Source organism: Parasteatoda tepidariorum, chromosome 12, assembly GCF_982258835.1.
Source record: "Parasteatoda tepidariorum strain Cologne lab strain chromosome 12, Ptep-v5.0, whole genome shotgun sequence".
In the NCBI taxonomy this organism is placed as follows: Eukaryota; Metazoa; Arthropoda; class Arachnida; order Araneae; family Theridiidae; genus Parasteatoda; species Parasteatoda tepidariorum.
In genome coordinates this window covers 9188048-9206311 of record NC_141766.1, presented here as the reverse complement: position 1 = coordinate 9206311, position 18264 = coordinate 9188048, and the positions used below count along the sequence as shown (strand labels likewise).

Below are 18264 nucleotides of genomic sequence, written 5' to 3'. Positions count from 1 at the left end.
AATGAGCTAAAACTCCATTATGATGTGGTCTGTTAAACCTAATACTTTTCTTCCAAAAGAAATTCAGAATATTTCCCTTCGTTGCACAGTTTAACGGAAATCTAATCATGTAGTAAGGAATCAGCCAAACTCGAAACCTCTTATAAATAACTAATCCGAAAGTAATACTAATAAATAGAACGAACGAAAAAAACTGATATTCTATTATTTCGGTCTGAACATACCATACAAATCTCTTACTCAACTTTATGTTTGCTCTAAGTTCTGATATAGCTTGGATGAGCAAGAGAAAAAATTCTTTTACGTATTATCAATTTTTTTTTCAGCGCAAGGGATCCATTGCTCTAAAACCATCTATTTTACTAATCCAAATATTACATAGAAATACCAAAATAGTATCAATCAGTTTTATGTTTACTTCAAATTCTGACACAACTTGGTTCAGGAAGAAAAAATCTTCTATTATGATCTGGTCAGTTAAATCAAATATTTTCTAGAAGCGAAATTCAGAATTTACCTTCATGGGTCTGTTAAGCAGAAATTTAATCGTAGCATTTCAAATGCCTCTTTATAATCTATTATTTTTGATACAGGACATTACTCAGTAGCAAAATATCCAACTATTCTTAACTAAACAACACATATATAAAATTCTAAATCAACTTTATGTTTACTTTAAATTTTGACAAAATTCGTTTGAAAGAGAGGAAAGCTCCCATTATGATTTGGTCAGTTAAACCTATTAGTTTTCTAGCAGAAAAATTCATAATTTACCTTCATTGCTCAGTTAAACATAAATTTAATTAAAACATTTTAAACCTAATAGTTTTCTAGCAGAAAAACTCATAATTTACCTTCATTGCTCAGTTAAATATAAATTTAATTAAAACATTTTAAACCTAATAGTTTTCTTGTAGAAAAATTCATAATTTACCTTCATTGCTCTGTTAAACATAAATTTAATCTAAACATTTCAAATGCCTCCTTATGATCTTTAATACAAGAGATTAGTCAGTCTTAAAACATCTAATATCCAACTAATCTGACTAATACAGAGAAATATTAAAATAACTTCTGATATCCAACTATTCTTAACTAAACATTATATATTAGACTCCAAATCAACTGCATGTTTACTTTAAATTCTGACACAACTTGGTTGAAAGAAAGCAAAGCGCTCCCATTATGATTTGGTCAGTTAAACCTAATAGCTTTCTAGCTGAAAAATTCATAATATATCTTCATTGCTCTGTTAAATATAAATTTAATCAAAACATTTTAAATGTCTCGTTATAATCTTTAATGCAGGAGATTAGTCAGTCTTAAGACATCTAATATCCAACTAATCTGATTAATACAAGAGAAATACTAGAATAACATCTGATATCAAACTATTCTTAATTAAACATTATATATTAGACTCTAAATCAACTTTATGTTTACTTTAAATTCTGACCCAACTGAGTTAAAAGAGAGCAAAGCCCCCATTATGATTTCGTCAGTTAAACCTAATAGTTTTCTAGCAGAAAAATTCATAATTTATCTTCCTTTCTCTGTGAAACCTAATAGTTTTCCAGCAGAAAAATTCACAATTTACCTTCATTGCTCTGTTAAGCCTAATAGTTTTCTAGCAGAAAAATTCGTAATTTACTTTTATTGCTCTGTTAAACATAAATTTAATATAACATTTTAAATATCTCTCTATAATCCTAAATGCAGGAGATTAGTCAGTCTTAAAACATCTAATATCCAACTAATCTGACTAATCCAGAGAAATACTAAAATAACATCTGATATCCAACTATTCTTAACTAAACATTATATATTAGACTCTAAATCAACTGCATGTTTACTTTAAATTCTGACACAACTGAGTTGAAAGAGAGCAAAGCCCCCATTATGATTTGGTCAGTTAAACCTAATAGTTTTCTAGCACAGAAATTCAGAATATTTCCCTTCTTTGCACTGTTAAACGGAAATTTAATCTTAGCGTTCTGAATGCCTCTTGATTATCGATTCTTTTTGGCGCAGGGGATCCGCCACTCTGAAGAGCTAAGTAAATAAGTGGTTTATAACAACGCATTCCCGATATCTCCCTGCCTTTTCTTTTTTTCTTTCCTTTTCTCTTTAATTCCAAATCAGCTTCTTAGCCACATTTCTTACCACATATAGATGATTTTCATTGTTAAGGTTGTTTAACCCTTGCAATAATTATTAGTTATTACAAGGTGCTATTTTAATATAGGAAATGGATCTATGTGCAAAGAGCTAAGTAAATCTGTTAAAATTACGTAAAATAAATATTACATAATAATGATAATGGTATGAGATTAAACAAATTGAAGTAATGTTGATTGCTAATAAATGAGTATTCTTTTCTCTTTAATTTCAAATCAGCTTCTTAGCCACATTTTTCACCACAAATAAATGTTAAGGTTATTTAACTCTTGCAATAATTAGTTATTACAAGGAGTTATTTTAATATTGGAAATGGATCTATGTGTAAAGAACTAAGTAAATCTGTAAAAATTACGTAAAATAAATATTACTTAAGAATGATGACGGTATGGAATAAACAGTTTGAGTTAATGTTGAGTGCTAATAAATGATTATTCTTTTCTCCTTAATTTCAAATCAGCTTCTTAGCTACATTTCTCACCACATATAGATGATTTTCACTGTTAAGGTTGTTAACCTATACAATAATTATTAGTTATTGCAAGGTGCTATTTTAATATAGGAAATGGATCTATGTGCAAAGAACTAAGTAAATCTGTAAAAATTTCATAAAATAAATATTACTTAATAATGATAATGGTATGAAATTAAACAAATGGAAGTAATGTTGATTGCTAATAAATGAGCATTCTTTTCTCTTTAATTTCAAATCAGCTTCTTAGCCACATTTTTCACCACAAATAAAGGCTATGGTTTTTTAACTCTTGCAATAATTATTAGTTATTACAAGGCGTTACTTTCATATAGGAAATGGATCTACGGGCAAAAAGCTAAGTAAATCTATAAAAATGACATTAAAATAAATATTACTTAATAATAATTATAATCCTTAATATGAGATTAAACAAATTGAAGTAATGTTGATTTTTAATAAATGAGTATTCTTTTCTCTTTAATTCCAAATCAGCTTCATATCACATTTCCTCCACATATAGATGATTTTTCATTGTTAAGTTTTGTTTATTCCTTACAATAATTATTAGCTATTATAAGGTGTTATTTTAATATAAGAAGCGGATCTATTTGCAGGGATCTAAGTAAGTCTATAAAATGACGTAAAAGTAAATATTACTTAACAATAATATTTAATATGAGATAAAGCAAAATTGAAGCAATGTTGATTTCTAATTAATGAATATTCTTTTCTTTATAATTCCAAATCAGCTTCTTAACCAGAAGTTTTTTCTTGCTAAGGTTGTTTAATCTTTGTAATAACTATTAGTAGGAAGTGTACTGTAGGAAATCGAAGTGTATGAAACGAAGTAAATCCATAAATTTGAAATAAAAATATATGATTATGTTTAATATAAGGTTAAGCAAAAATAAAGTATCTTTGAAATATGTATGCTTTACTAATTATTATTTGGTATTTTGTTATGATAGGAAATGAAAGTATAGACCAGAAACTAGTTTAGTCTATAAAAATGACTTAAAAAATGTTATTCATTTGTGTTAATGTTTAATATAAAATCAAGCAAAATTAAATTATTGTTAATTGCTCATTAGTTAATGATCTCTTCTTTTTAATTCCTAACTAGCTTTCTAGCTCCATTTCTACCCTCATATAAATGATTTTATTCGTTAAGTTTGTTTAAGCCTTGAGATAAAGATTAATTATTAAAGGTACTTATTTTAATATTGGAAATAATTCTACGTGCATGAAACTAGTTAAATCTACAAAAAGGAAATTAAAATCTTTTTATTTCATTATGATAATAAGTGATTGTAAAAAATTAGTATGATCTTATTTCCTTATTAATGAATAAAATGGTTGTTATTATATGTACTTAAATCCTTAATTTTTAATGCGCAATATAAATGTATGACATGCTTTGTATAAAGAAACGATGATAAATAAGTATTCACAAATATTATTAAGTAAATTAGTATGAGTTAATTACAAGTAAGCAAGGAATGATAATTTTATTAATACCATTTAAATATTTATGTACTAGATTTGATTCTTTTTGCAAGTAACAAATAATTGTCTTCGATGCAAATTTTTATATTATTTATATTGTGGAATTATTGTGTACATTTGCTTTAGGGAAAAAATGCTTTTTTATTTTATTCGCTATGAAGCTAAATCAATTCTATGAACTTAATGTCGTAACGAGGCAATCAAGGAGAATTTGATATTTAAATGTATAACAAGTATATTGACTTTAGATAAATTATTTATGTTCATCTTTGTTTGTTATTAATCTTATATGAATAATAAAAATGTATTTTAGATTTTTCTCACGCAAATGAAGAAAAATCTGATTGAAAACGGTTTAAAGTTCTGAGAATTTGATTTAAAATCATTCAATGTATAACACAACTGCTTTTTATGCATACAAAGTCGGTTTCATGTTCAAGTTAGTAAGGGACAAATGAGACAGAAAAAAATCTATATAATTTAATCCATCCTAAATCAATAAAATTAAAGGTTTAATACATAGTGAAAAAAGTAAAGGTTTGTATACCTATTGCATGATCCCAATTAATGAATGATAATAAAAATTAATAAATCAAAATATAATGAGTCAAAGAAAGTTTATTAATCATAGTTAATAATCTAACGAGAAAATATTTTTAATTTTCTTTGCAGCAATATGATACTTTTGTTTGGAATTATTCCAGTGTCTGAATAGTTCTAGTATTTGTAGGATTAGAAATACCAAGAAAGTAATTGTAATTTTTTTAAATATCTGGGCATAACATATTTTTAATTATTATAAAGCAAACAAAGTGAACTATCAAAATATATAACACTGACAAAAAATACTACATTAAATAAACACCATACATTTCTCCCCAATATATAAATTATCCTAAAAGAATATTTAAATATTACTTTAAAAATAAACCATTTAAAATCCAGATTAGAAAGTTTTCGATGTATCTCGTAAATTAGAATTTTTTAAAAAATATGAATTCTCAAAGTCTTTAGAATTTTAGTGATCAATTTTACTTCAATGCTTTTAGTTAATTTTTTTTAATAATTACTGTAATGATAGTAAAAATGCCAACTTATTGCAGTTTTCATTTTTTACCGATAATTATAATAGGAGTTATCACCTTCACCCACTCTTAAAAATTTGTCTAGGTTTATATTAATAAATTAAACAAATTGTTTTCTGATGAGAATTGTTAGATCATAAGAAGTAAAAAAATTATTAAAACACGCATATTCATTTTCAGTAAAGCCCATCTCTTTATAGAACTTCATGTGAATTAAACTTAACGATTAATTATCTTTTTAGAGCAAGAATAATAGAAAAATAAAATTGAGTACACTTCATTTTTCCATAAAACATTAATTATTTTATAAGAACACTTAAAAATTGCATTGAAGGAAAAGATTTAAAAAATAAGGGAAATGTACAACAGTATATGAATCTCAAAAACAAAAATTATTAAAAAATACAAATCACTAACAATTTATTGATTACTTCTTATGCTAATCATTATTAATAAGTGTAATAACAGAAGGAATGCAATATTTCTATAGATTTTAGTTTCTGACAATAAATTATAATTCAAAGTTGTCCTTGTTTTCAGTTTCCAAAAATCATTAAAGGTTGATACAAATAAGCAAAGCAAATTGTTTTCTGAAAAAAATTATTAAATCATAAAGAAATTCAAATGCCATGAATATAATTATATCTATATTATATTTTATTCCCAGTAAAGCATGTATTTTATAGACTTTTATGTAAGCTAAACTTATCGGTTTATTCTTTGTTTAAAATGAGAATAATAAAAAAATAAAATTGACAAAAAAATTAAGTAAATTCTCCTCCTTTTCCCCATGAAGCATTAAATATCTTACAAAAACACTTAAAAATCGCATTAAAAGAAAATATTTAAAAAATGAAGAAAATGTACAATGAATCTCTTAGAGCAAAAAATAGTGAAGAAAATACGCAAGTCCTAAGCATTAACAATTTAATGATAACTTCCTATGCTAATCATTATTAATGAGTACAATAACGGAAACAATGCAATTATTTTATAGCTTTCAGTTTCTGACTTTAAATTGTAAATCAGAGCTATCCCTATTTTCTGTTTCGAAAAGTTTCCACCGGCTAATACAAATAAACAGAGTAAACTGTTTCCTAAACAAAATATTTAGATCACAAAAATGAAAATTCAACTATTCATTTCTAATAGAGCATATTTTTTTTTCATTGAAATTAACATATTGATTAATTCTCTATTTAGAAATGAGAGAAATGAGGAAATAAAATTTAATAATTATCCTTTATTTCTTCCACAAATTACTGAATATTTCATATAAATACTTAAAAAGAGGATAAAAAAAGCTTTTAAAGAAATAAAAAAAAGTATGATGAATTTCTAAAAACAAAAATTATTCAGAAAATATTTTAATATAAATATTTTCTAAATAATTTATATTTTATAGCTTTCAGTGTCTAAAAATCTCTATGGTTTAATATAAATAAACAGAGTAATTGTTTTGTGAACAAAATTGTCTGTTCCCAAAAAATAAAAATCTTATTCTAACACACATATTCATTTCTCTCTATTCTAAAAAAAAGTTTTTGCAGTTAATTTTGTCCCCTGAAAAACTTTTTAACTACGTGATGAAAATCTAAGATTAAGGAATCAATTCATTCAGAATCTTTCAGGGAAGACATTTAGGGCATTCAAATCTTTTACATAATTTTAAATTTTTATTTATTTTAGTTTTAAAGCACGATTTTGCAGTTAATAATGAAGAATAACCGCCGTTCACAACAGCCAATCACATGTCTGAAAACGGCAAGCTTAAAAAAGCGATTTACAAGTCTGAATTTTCTTTTTCAGAGATGCAACCAATCACAAAATAGTTAGAATTTCATTCTTCAGTTTCACAACATCTCAACTTATTTCGTATTGATATATTGATTAATCTGATTATTTGTTTTCTAAAACGTTAATTCGTAAGTTTAATCTGGTTCCGGCATATAAGATAAAGTTGAATGACAAGGAATTTAATTAATATGCAATACAGTAAATAAGCGAAGAGATATTTTATAAAAGTATTTAATGAAAAATAATAACAGCGAAATATATGCGTTTGCGAAGCGTTCTATTTACATCTCTGAATGTTGCCACCTATTTTTATGAAAGTTAAACTATTCTCTGCTATAATAAAATTAGACTTATGCGAACCTTACATTCTATTGATCTAAGTGACGATGGGATTTGTATTTTAAAAAAATGTGATAAGATTCGCTTAAAAAATGTTGACGTTATTATATGGGACGAAGCAAGTATGATTCCCAGAAAAGCAATAGAAATGATCGATAGAACTTTTCGTGATCTTCTAACTAATGAGATACCATTTGGTGGTAAGATAATCATTTTAGGTGGAGATTTTCGACAAGTGTTACCTGTCGTTAAAGAAGCTACACATATGCAGGTTATTAATGAAACTATAAAATACTCTTTTCTTTGGCCATTTTTTGAAATCCTCCATTTGACAATTAATATGAGAGTTAAAGCTGGAAACCAAGAATTTGCCAATTGGTTGTTGACAATTGGCAATGGAGAACTTTTACATCTTGATGCAAGCACTCCTGATCTTTATTGTAAAGATATCATTTCTTGGTTTTTTGAAAAAATCGATTGTCTTAATACTAACTTCATTAATCACATCATATTATCACAGCAAAATGATGAAGTTAACAAAGTTAATGAAAATATTTTATCACGTGTGCCAGGTGAAGAGGTTATAAGTTATAGTATTGATAAGGCCACACTATATGGAGTAGATAAATCAGACGGGAGAGAAGAAGAAGCTACTTTAAGGTATTCTATTGAATATTTAAACTCCATAAATCTCCCGGGACTGCCACCTCATCAGCTCAAATTAAAAGTTGGATGCATTGTAATGCTGATCAGGAACATATCTATTGTTGATGGCCTTTGCAATGGAACTCGATTGACTGTTCTTAAAATAGGGAAAAGAGTATTGACTTGCCAAATTGCTACTGGTAATAAAAATGGTAGTATTGTCAATCTTCCAAGAATAGAATTAAATACATTATCAAGTAATTCTTCCTTACCATTTGTGCTTTATCGACGACAATTTCCTGTTAGATTAGCTTATGCCTTAACAATTAATAAGGCCCAGGGCCAAACCTTCGATAAAGTTGGGCTATATATTGAACGGCCTATTTTTTCTCATGGTCAATTATATGTGGCATTGTCAAGATGCACAACGAAGGAGAACATTAAAATATTTATTAAAGATGATCCTGTCATTAACAATATTGTATATAGAGAAATATTATAACATATATATATAATGTCAAATTTATAAATGTATTTAGCGTAAAGAAAATGCTATTGGTGCATTGTTTATTTTAATTCCGCAAAATTAATGTTTTCATTTATAGTTATTTTGCTGAATATTATTAAAATATTTTTTTAAAAATTACCCTGTTCTTAACAATATTGCTTATTGAAAAATATTATAGTGTTTGCATATATATATATATATATATATATATATATATATATATATATATATATATATATATATATATATATATATATATATATATATATATATATATATATATATATATATATATATATATATATATATATATATTGAATTAAATGTGTTAAAAATATATTCATTTCTTTGGGACAAAGTCTGTATTATTGTGATTATCATTTTTTTTAAACAAGTTTCATATTAAGATTATATCTGCACATTGATGTTAATTTCTGACAATTTTGGCTCATTTAAAGAACAAATAGGACATAGAAGGAACTGTAGTCAACGAAAAAAAGTGACATTGATATTGACACACTGCTTATTCTGCATTTAAGAAAATTAATTCTTTTCGATGATAACAGTTAATATTCAGTTTAATATTGAAATATATGAAATCAAAGCATTCTTGGTTTTGCGAAGCAAACCAAGCAAGAATTGCGAAGCAATTCTCCGGGGGTTGGCGAGCGTCAGCGAGCAGGGGGCGGAGCCCTCTAGTTCAGTAAAAAAAAAAAAAAAAATTATAAACTTTTATGTGAATTTAACGTATTGATTAATTTTCTGTTAAAAAGTGAGATAGTGAAAAAAAAAATTTAATAAATATCCTTCATTTTCCCATTGAACACTGAATATTTTGCAAAAACACTTACAAATAGCATTGAAAGAAAACCTTGAAACAAAAATTAAGAAGAAAAAAAAACTACAATGAATACCTGAAAAAAAAATTTATTGAAAAAATACAAATGTCCTTATCACTAACAGTGTAATAATTACTTCTTAAGCTAGGCATTATCAAAAAGATTTAGAACGGAAAAAATGCATTATCTTAATAGCTTTCAACTTCCAACAATAAATTGTAAATCAAAGCTATCCCTACTTTCAGTTTATTAAATTCTCCATAGGTTAATATAAATACACAGAGCAAATTGTTTTCTAAACAAAATTATTGGATAAAACAAAAATAAAAATGTTATTCAAACACTCATATTCCATAAACATATTTTTGTAATGGACCTCTATGTAAACTAAACATATCGATTTATTCTCTGTTCAGAAATGGTTATAATGAGGAAAATGAAAATCAACAAAATGCGTGCGAAATTATCTTAATAAATAAGATTCTTTATCTGATCTAAAACAAATGACGCTTAACACTTATGATATCACGTTTAGGAAGTTGCTTACAACAGTATAAACATATTTTTCAGATAGAATGAATAAATATAACTCCTGTGCTTCTCTTTAATGTGTATTTACAGGTAACAATACCTGAAAAAACAAGGGTTGAAAACCTCAGATGTGATAAAATAAAAATTATCACGACAGTATCTACAGAGAAAATATTTGTGAATGTATTGTAAATATTTTTTGATCAAACAGAACCGAATCCTCCACAAAGCCAGAGTATGTTTGGTTAGACATTTTTATGTCAACTTTGAGTTTTGTAAAGAAACAAGAGTATATTTATAGTAAGAATAATCATTCATTTAAAGCAGCACAAAATAATGGAACTGTTGTCAAAAGTAGTTATATATAAATAACATGTGACATAAAATACTAAATTTCACTAAAATTGTTTTTCAAAAGACTTAAGATGCTATTAAGCTATCTTTTACATCAGAGGAAATATTATAAAGTATTAATATAAACCTTTTTCCTATTGTACTTATTTTGGAATCAAACTATAAAGGTCAGTTAGAAGTGTTTTGAATAAAAAGTTTATTTACAATAAAAATTATCTCGACAGTTATTGCTGAGAAAATATTTGTGAATGTATTTTAAATATTTTTTGATCAAATAAAACCAAATCCTCCACTAAGTCATGGTATGTTTGATTAGACATTTTTATGTCAACTTTAAGTTTCGTAAAGAAACAAGAGTATATTTATAGTAAGGATAATCATTCATTTAAAACAGTGCGAAATAATGGAAATATTATCTAAAGCAGTTATATCTAAATAACCAGTGATACAAATTACAGAAAAAAAATTTGTTTTTCAGAAGATTTCGGATGCTTTTGAACTATGATCTCTTTTATAACAGGTGAAGTATTATAAAGTGTTAATATAAAATTTTCCCTCTTTTACTTGTTTTGGACAAATTATAAAGGTGAGTTCGAAATGTTTAAAATATTTTATGACATTATTCAATGTTGTAAAATAATATATAAAGTTGATTACGAGGTAATAATTTTAATTTTATTTCAGTATGGCTAGTAAATATTCAGTATGCAATATACCAATACTAGTTTTTGGATAAAAGCTAACAATAGTGTTTAACTTTATAAATATATTTTAGTGAGGGTAAATTTTATTGTGAAGAAAGATTTATGAATTAGTTTGCAAAATTTTAATGCAAATATTCTTTAAATATAACTTTATTTAAATAAAGTGTTTGCGAATTATTTATGTTGTGATATGATTGTTTTTATACTACCTTCAGTATGTTACTATATTTATTTACTTGTTTGTATTTTTCGCTGTTTGCAAAAGGTTATTTTATTTTATTTTATTTTATTTTATTTTATTTTATTTTATTTTATTTTATTTTATTTTATTTTATTTTATTTTATTTTATTTTATTTTATTTTATTTTATTTTATTTTATTTTATTTTACTTCATTTTATTTTACTTCATTTTATTTTATAACTGTCATTGAACAGCCGACCAATTTATTGGGTTTACGACAACTAATTTTCAACTCCGCAGCCTTGTAAATTTTGAACACAATCCACAAGACAAGGGAACTCTTGGTTCAAGCATTGGGAGGAATAAGCCTTCGTCTAAGGCTTTTTGAAGGAACTAACCCACATTCGCGTAACTTGGAGAGAAAATCCTCCCTCGGTTAGCCTAACTGTAAGGGGATTCTAACTCATGATCGGGGTCTAACACTGAGGATACTTTACGTCAGCACTGCGGTCGGGGTGATACGGATGGGGAATTCGTATCGAGCAGTCATCGCTGGGATTCGAACCCCGCTCAACTCATTGGAAGACGAATGCTCTATCACCGAAACCTATCCCTCATTATATATATATATATATATATATATATATATATATATATATATATATATATATATATATATATATATATATATATATATATATATATATATATATATATATATATATATATATATATGTATATATATATATATATGTATATATATATATATATATATATATATATATATATATATATATATATATATATATATATATATATATATATATATATATATATATATATATATATATATATATACACACACCCTGTGTATTCTTCTCCCACCAAAAGCGAGTTTTCTACATCTTATACTAAATGCATTTGATGTAAATTAAAATTTTTAAATAGATGAATCTGGGTTAAAATTGTTACAGTTACAGTTAATCCCCTAATCATGAAATAGCTGTTTAATTTCAGTATCCTCTTATGATAATTCTTGCCAACAGTTTTTAATTCTTCACAAAATTAAATACGCGAACGAAAAACGTATACATGATATAATCATCGATTTAAACGTCCAATAATTAAACTAAATTTTCATTTTAGCAGTAAATTTTGTTCAAAAATAGTCACCCATATTCAAGCCTTGCTGGACGTGACTTAATAATGAGCGGGTATTCTCCGTTCTGTCTTTTTTTATTATTTATTATTATTTATTTCGCAGAGAAACATTTATGAATTAGAAAAGGTTTATAAAAACTCGAACTATCTTTAAATCAAACGGAAACTAAAATCTGCTAATATCTTAACAAAAACTGAATCATTCTGAATCATTGAAAACAGTTTTTTGAACTTTCGTTTGGCATCTTTTTATGCACTTAACACAACTCTATTGAATTATGATGATCACAATTCTACGAGATGAAATAATTTTTTTCACTACTAAAGTTTAAGATAAATGAGCTATTTTTGCAGGTACTCGAACAGCTAAATCATTTCATAATTGATATTAACTATTAAATATAAACCAATATTTTTTTCATTTCAAAAAATTTCAAACGAACGTGTTCATGACATAGTCCTAAATTTTAAGCCCTTTATCACACTATTTACAATGGTAAATGTATTTTCTTAGAAAAATTTTACTGTGAATTATTTCGCTCATTTTCTGAAAATCAAGGATTTAAATTTTGTAAATAAAAGGAATAAATGCATTTAATAATAAAATATTTGTCGTCTTAATTTATTCATGACTTATAATTCCTCAAGAATCAGTTATTGCTCACTTTAATCCATTTTTAATGACAATAATTATTTAGAAATAATTATGAGATAGTAAATAGTAAGATTGATTTCAATAAAATCTTGTAGAAAGTACTGTGCAATAAATTTCAATTGAACTTCATTATAATTTTACCATTAATTCTAATATTAGATATTAAATTTATCATAATAAAATATTTCAATTGAACTAATTAAGTTAAAGCTTAAAAAACTTGTAAATTATTTTTAATGTAAATTAAACTAATTTCCAGTTTTCAACCTTTTCGTTTAATTTCATTCAGTAATAAGCTATTTTTATTAAACTACAAACATTAATATAATGAAAATAACAGTAAACGCATGGGAATCAAATGAAAGAGAAATTGCGAACTATTTTAATGCTTAGAAATAAATTTCGAATAATAAACAATTTGAATATCTTAATCATACGAGATAATTTTAAAAAAGCAAAATATATGTCATTACCCGTGGAGAAGTGAACAAATATAATGATAGAGATATTTTGATATTTTTTTAAGAAAATCTGACAAGAAACTAAAAGTGAATAAATCATAAATATTTAACTCTATTTCATTTTCAGGATTATACAAATATTTTGAAGATGAACTTCCTATTCACACAATTTAAAATCATTATTACCAGCACAAAAAACTTCACTTCCAATTTTTAAGAGCATAATTCTGATTCTACTTTTAAATTCAATAACAAACATGAACATATTCGGAGAGAATTTTATTTTAATGTGATACGGAGGAAGCAATTTTTGTAAAATTACTTTACTGCACGGTAATGACTTTTCTGGTAAAAAAAAACTCCATTATTTTGGTTAATTAAACCAAAATATACGGTATTTAAATCATTCATTTGGTAATGTTTCCATTCATATGGAAAAGGATAACCGGGAATTTTAGTTTTCAAAACTATCGTTGTTATTAGCATACATTTAGTAAAAAATACAAAACTGAAAAGTAAATTTCAAATAAATAGTTTTTATGCCACGCTTTAAGGTATCACGCTAAAATTACCAACTTTTATACACGGAGGAAACAATTTTGGTAAAATCACTTTACTGCATTGTAATGACTTTTCTGGTTAAAGAACTCCATTATTTTGGTTAATTAAACCAAAATATACGGTATTTAAATCATTCGTTTGGTAATGTTTCCACTCATATGGAAAAGGATAACCGAGAATTTTAGTTTTCAAAACTCGTTGTTATTAGTACACATTTAGTAAAAAATACAAAACTGAAAAGCAAATTTAACCGAATAAATAGTTTTTATGCCACGCTTTAGGGCATCACGTTAAAATTACCAATTTTTATCACGTGTCATAAAATGCTATTTTATTGTTAATTTTACCAAAATCATTACCGAAGCATTTTGTTAAAAATTACCAAGCCTCTTGGTATTCCCAGAGAGCCAGAAACACGACAAACTTTACCATATTACGTATCAATATTTTTTATCATACTTTTTTTTTTCGCAGTGAAGGGTGAACAGTAAATTTATAACTTCAGATTCTTTATCAAAATTAGTTTAATTAAGAAATTATTGTTTTTAATTATTACTTTTAAGTTGTTTATAAAAAATAATTTAATCATTCCTTCAATATTACTTGAACCCATTTTTTTCAGCAGTAACTGTTTCTCACGAGATGCGGAATAAAAAATTTTAATGAACATAATTCTCCTCTGAAATTTAATAAACTAATTAAATAATAAAAATGAGTTTCATTTTAATCCTAAGCTATCAGTAAAATTAAAACTTCAGACTCATCACCATAGTTATTATAATTTTAAAACTATTTATTCTAACTATTTAGTTTACATTTAATGAAACAATCATTTCAAGCATTCATAAAGATATTATTGATTTTCAATTAACAGTAAATATTTTCCTGCCAGAATTAGTTAAACGTGCCTAATATGTAATGAACTAGACAAGCAAAAGTTAAGCAATTATTTAAGGAACATACGTATATAAACACATTTGTATACGTATTTTTTTTTCAAAATGTATAAAAGAAAAATTAAGACTTTAGATTATAATTTTCCATTATTTGATACTAAACATTACCTTTAATTTATTTTAATAAATAGTTTAAAATATTTATGAAAACATAAGTTTGTTAAAAAATAGTGCTTTTTATGTAAATCTAACTAGTCTGCTAGTTGTAACTATTTTATTTGATTTCCTTCACGCTGAGAAAAAAGCACGGTTAAAACTACCAGAATATGGTGGAATACTGTATGTTTCTGGCTCTATTGGGAACACCAAAAGCATGGTAATTTTTACCGAAGAGCTTTGATAATGATTTTGGTAAAATTAATCATAAAATATTGTAATAATAAAATATTGTATAATAAATCTATATTACGTGTTAAAATTTGTTAAAATTAGTAAATCACGTTTTATAACGTTACTTTGGAGCAGGATATAAAAACCATTTAATCGATAAAATTTACTCTTCAGTTTTGTATTTGTAATTAATTGTCTGACATTAAGAATTATAGTTCGGAAAACAAGATTTTTCGGTAAACAATATTCATATGAATAGAAAAACTACCATATGAATGGCGTTCATACCGGCTTAATGATTTATTGGCTTTTTGTTTTATTTCCAGAATTATTGTGTTTTTTTAACCACAAATGTCTTTACAGTACGGTACTTTTACCAGAAATTTTTCTCAGTGTAATATTATATGCTTTAATCTCTAAATTTTTGCGCTTTTTTTTATTTCGCAAGGGAAGAAAGGAAATTGGAAAACGAAATAGAGTAAACTTATTATTATCATCCATCCATGATAAACATTTCCTTTATAGATCGATAGACTTCAGCTAGATAATCAATAAATCGCCGTTTAATAAATAAGAGTTGTATTAAGCCTACAGATCAATATGAAAAAACAATTTACGAAATTGAATGATTTTATCGATAGTTTCATAAAAAAGGATTAAAACAATGGTCTAAATGCTTATTCCACAAGGAAATCTCTGAAATAATATTCTCAGTTTGTTGGAAGATCCAATATATGGCTCTTATTTCTGAAATTCGAGGCTTAAATCTAGAAAAGGTTATAAATAACTATAAATAAACTATTCATGTAGTTAAGATTTTTATAAAAGTTTCATTAAAAATAAACATGAACTTGGTTTAAAAGTTTATTTTGCAAGGAAATCACAGAAATAATATTTAAATTTTTCAAGTGCTTCTAATGTCCAACACCGATTACGCCGATTATTTTACATGATAAGAGGTTTGCATCAAAAAAGCTTATGAATTATCATAAATAAGCTATTCAAGAAATTGAAATATTTTTAGAAAGTTCAATTTAAAAAAGAAACATGAACTTGGGTTAGAAGATTCTTCTGCAAAGATATTGTTGCAATAATATTGCCATTTTACTTAATGATTAAAAAATTCAATGACGATTGCAAAGTTCAACTTCTAAAATTCAAGATTAGAATTTAAATAATTTATAGAATTTGGCGAATGAATTATAAACGAAATTAAAATTGGTTTTTTAACTTTTCTTTTCAAAAACTACACATTAGCTTAGATTGTAATACGCATGACCCGATCGCTTCAAAATGATCATTGACTTAGTTTATAAGTTTATTCACAAAGAAATCGTTGAAATATTTCCATTTCCCAGCTAGGTGATTTAGAAATCAGTTACCAATCGCGTGTCCTACTACTGAGATTCGAAGTTCGAATCTCAAAATTTCATAAGTCATCATACAAAAACTGTACAAGAAATTTAAATATTTCTGGAAAATTTCTTTGAAAATTATCATTAACTTAGTTTATAAGTTTATTTTAGAAATAAATCGCTGAAATAATATTTCCATTTCACAGGTGGCTAGGTGATTCAGAAATCAGGAACCGATCGCAGAGTCCAACTTCTGAGATTCGAGGTTCGAACCCACAGACGCGTGCCATCTTTTAAAGTGTAGGAAGGAGACTACGCCTATTGCTCAGTGAAAGGAGTCATGAACTAAAAACTGGAAAAAACGCTATTACAATGCCTGTAACAAAACTGTACAGTAATTTGTATAATAAAAAGATAACATTTGTATTAATTACTATTTCCTTACTTTTTTAAAATCTACATAGTTAAAAAAACATAAAAAGTTTAACACATATCTTTTTAAATAAATGACAAACTTATATAAGTATATTAGTAGGTTAAAATTAAATATTTTCAGTATTTTTTTTTATCCTTCTGATTTTTGTTTACTTTGACTACAGTGATTATATTCATTTGATTCATTTAAAAAATGTTGGGAATACAATACTAAATGCAATTTTAAAATAATTATTTTTTTTAAATTTAATTAAAATATTAGTGCACACAAATGAAATATTTAAACTAAACATGAAATATCTAAACTAAACATGAAATATCTAAACTAAACATGAAATATCTAAACTAAACAAGAAATATCTAAACTAAACATGAAATATCTAAACTAAAATTTAAATGGTATTGCAGAAATAATAATAATTCTTTTTTCAAAATAGCAGCAGAGTTATATGACTATGTGGCACTTATAAAACGAAAAATAATTAGAAATATTTTTGCAGACACGTGTGCGAAAGTATATGTCTTGCACATATTTGAAAGGAATTAATCTACACATTTACAAGTATATTTAGTTTAACTGATTTTCTTCGCCTAGTAAACGCTATTTCTAAGCGTTTGTAACATAGACAGTTAATCTTTACAAAATTTATTATTAATCTTTACAAAGTTTTTCTTTTTTTATATAATGAATTGCTCTTTGTAATTTTTAAGTACGATTAGATTTTTTTATTGATATCTTAAATAATCTGAATTGTTTTACTTGAATTTTAAACTTATGCCATTTCATCATACGCAATTTAGTTTTCTTATTGCATTTCATATGTTAGTCATTATAGTGAATATTGTCACCAAATTTAATTCTTAAAAGTTTTTAAATAACGTTAATAATTTTACATTAATTTATTCTTTTAAATGAAGTCGAAACTATAACTTACTCCTTACCCAAATTAAAAGTAAATAAATATACCTTCTGTTAAAAGAAAATTTTAAAATATCCAATAATTGAAGCAAATTTCTTTAAATTTTTGTATCACATATTTGCATTTATTTATTATTTTTAGTTAAATTTATTTCCCATTTCAAATTCTTAACATGTATTTCGTATTTTCATAACTGCAAGAAAATAACAATTTCATTCAACAAATCACGGTAGCCCAAAAAAAATGCTGTCTTATTTAAATCCCTAGAAAATTAATATTCGAAACAA

At 25.4% G+C, this 18264-nt stretch overlaps 1 protein-coding gene across 5 annotated transcripts in view; it reads left to right on the top strand.

The window, feature by feature from the left end:
- fkh (fork head box protein) overlaps positions 1–17052 on the top strand; it is a 70313-nt gene extending 53261 nt beyond the window's left edge. For all 5 annotated transcript variants that reach the window (XR_011638414.2, XR_001585232.4, XR_001585234.4 and 2 more), the window contains one exon: positions 16829–17052. Coding sequence is in view for 1 of the 5 variants with exons in the window: in XM_016069321.5 (XP_015924807.1) it covers positions 16829–16919 (91 nt within the window). In the remaining 4 variants the exon portion in view is untranslated. The remainder of the gene's footprint in view (positions 1–16828) is intronic.
- Positions 17053–18264: the final 1212 nt, after the last annotated feature.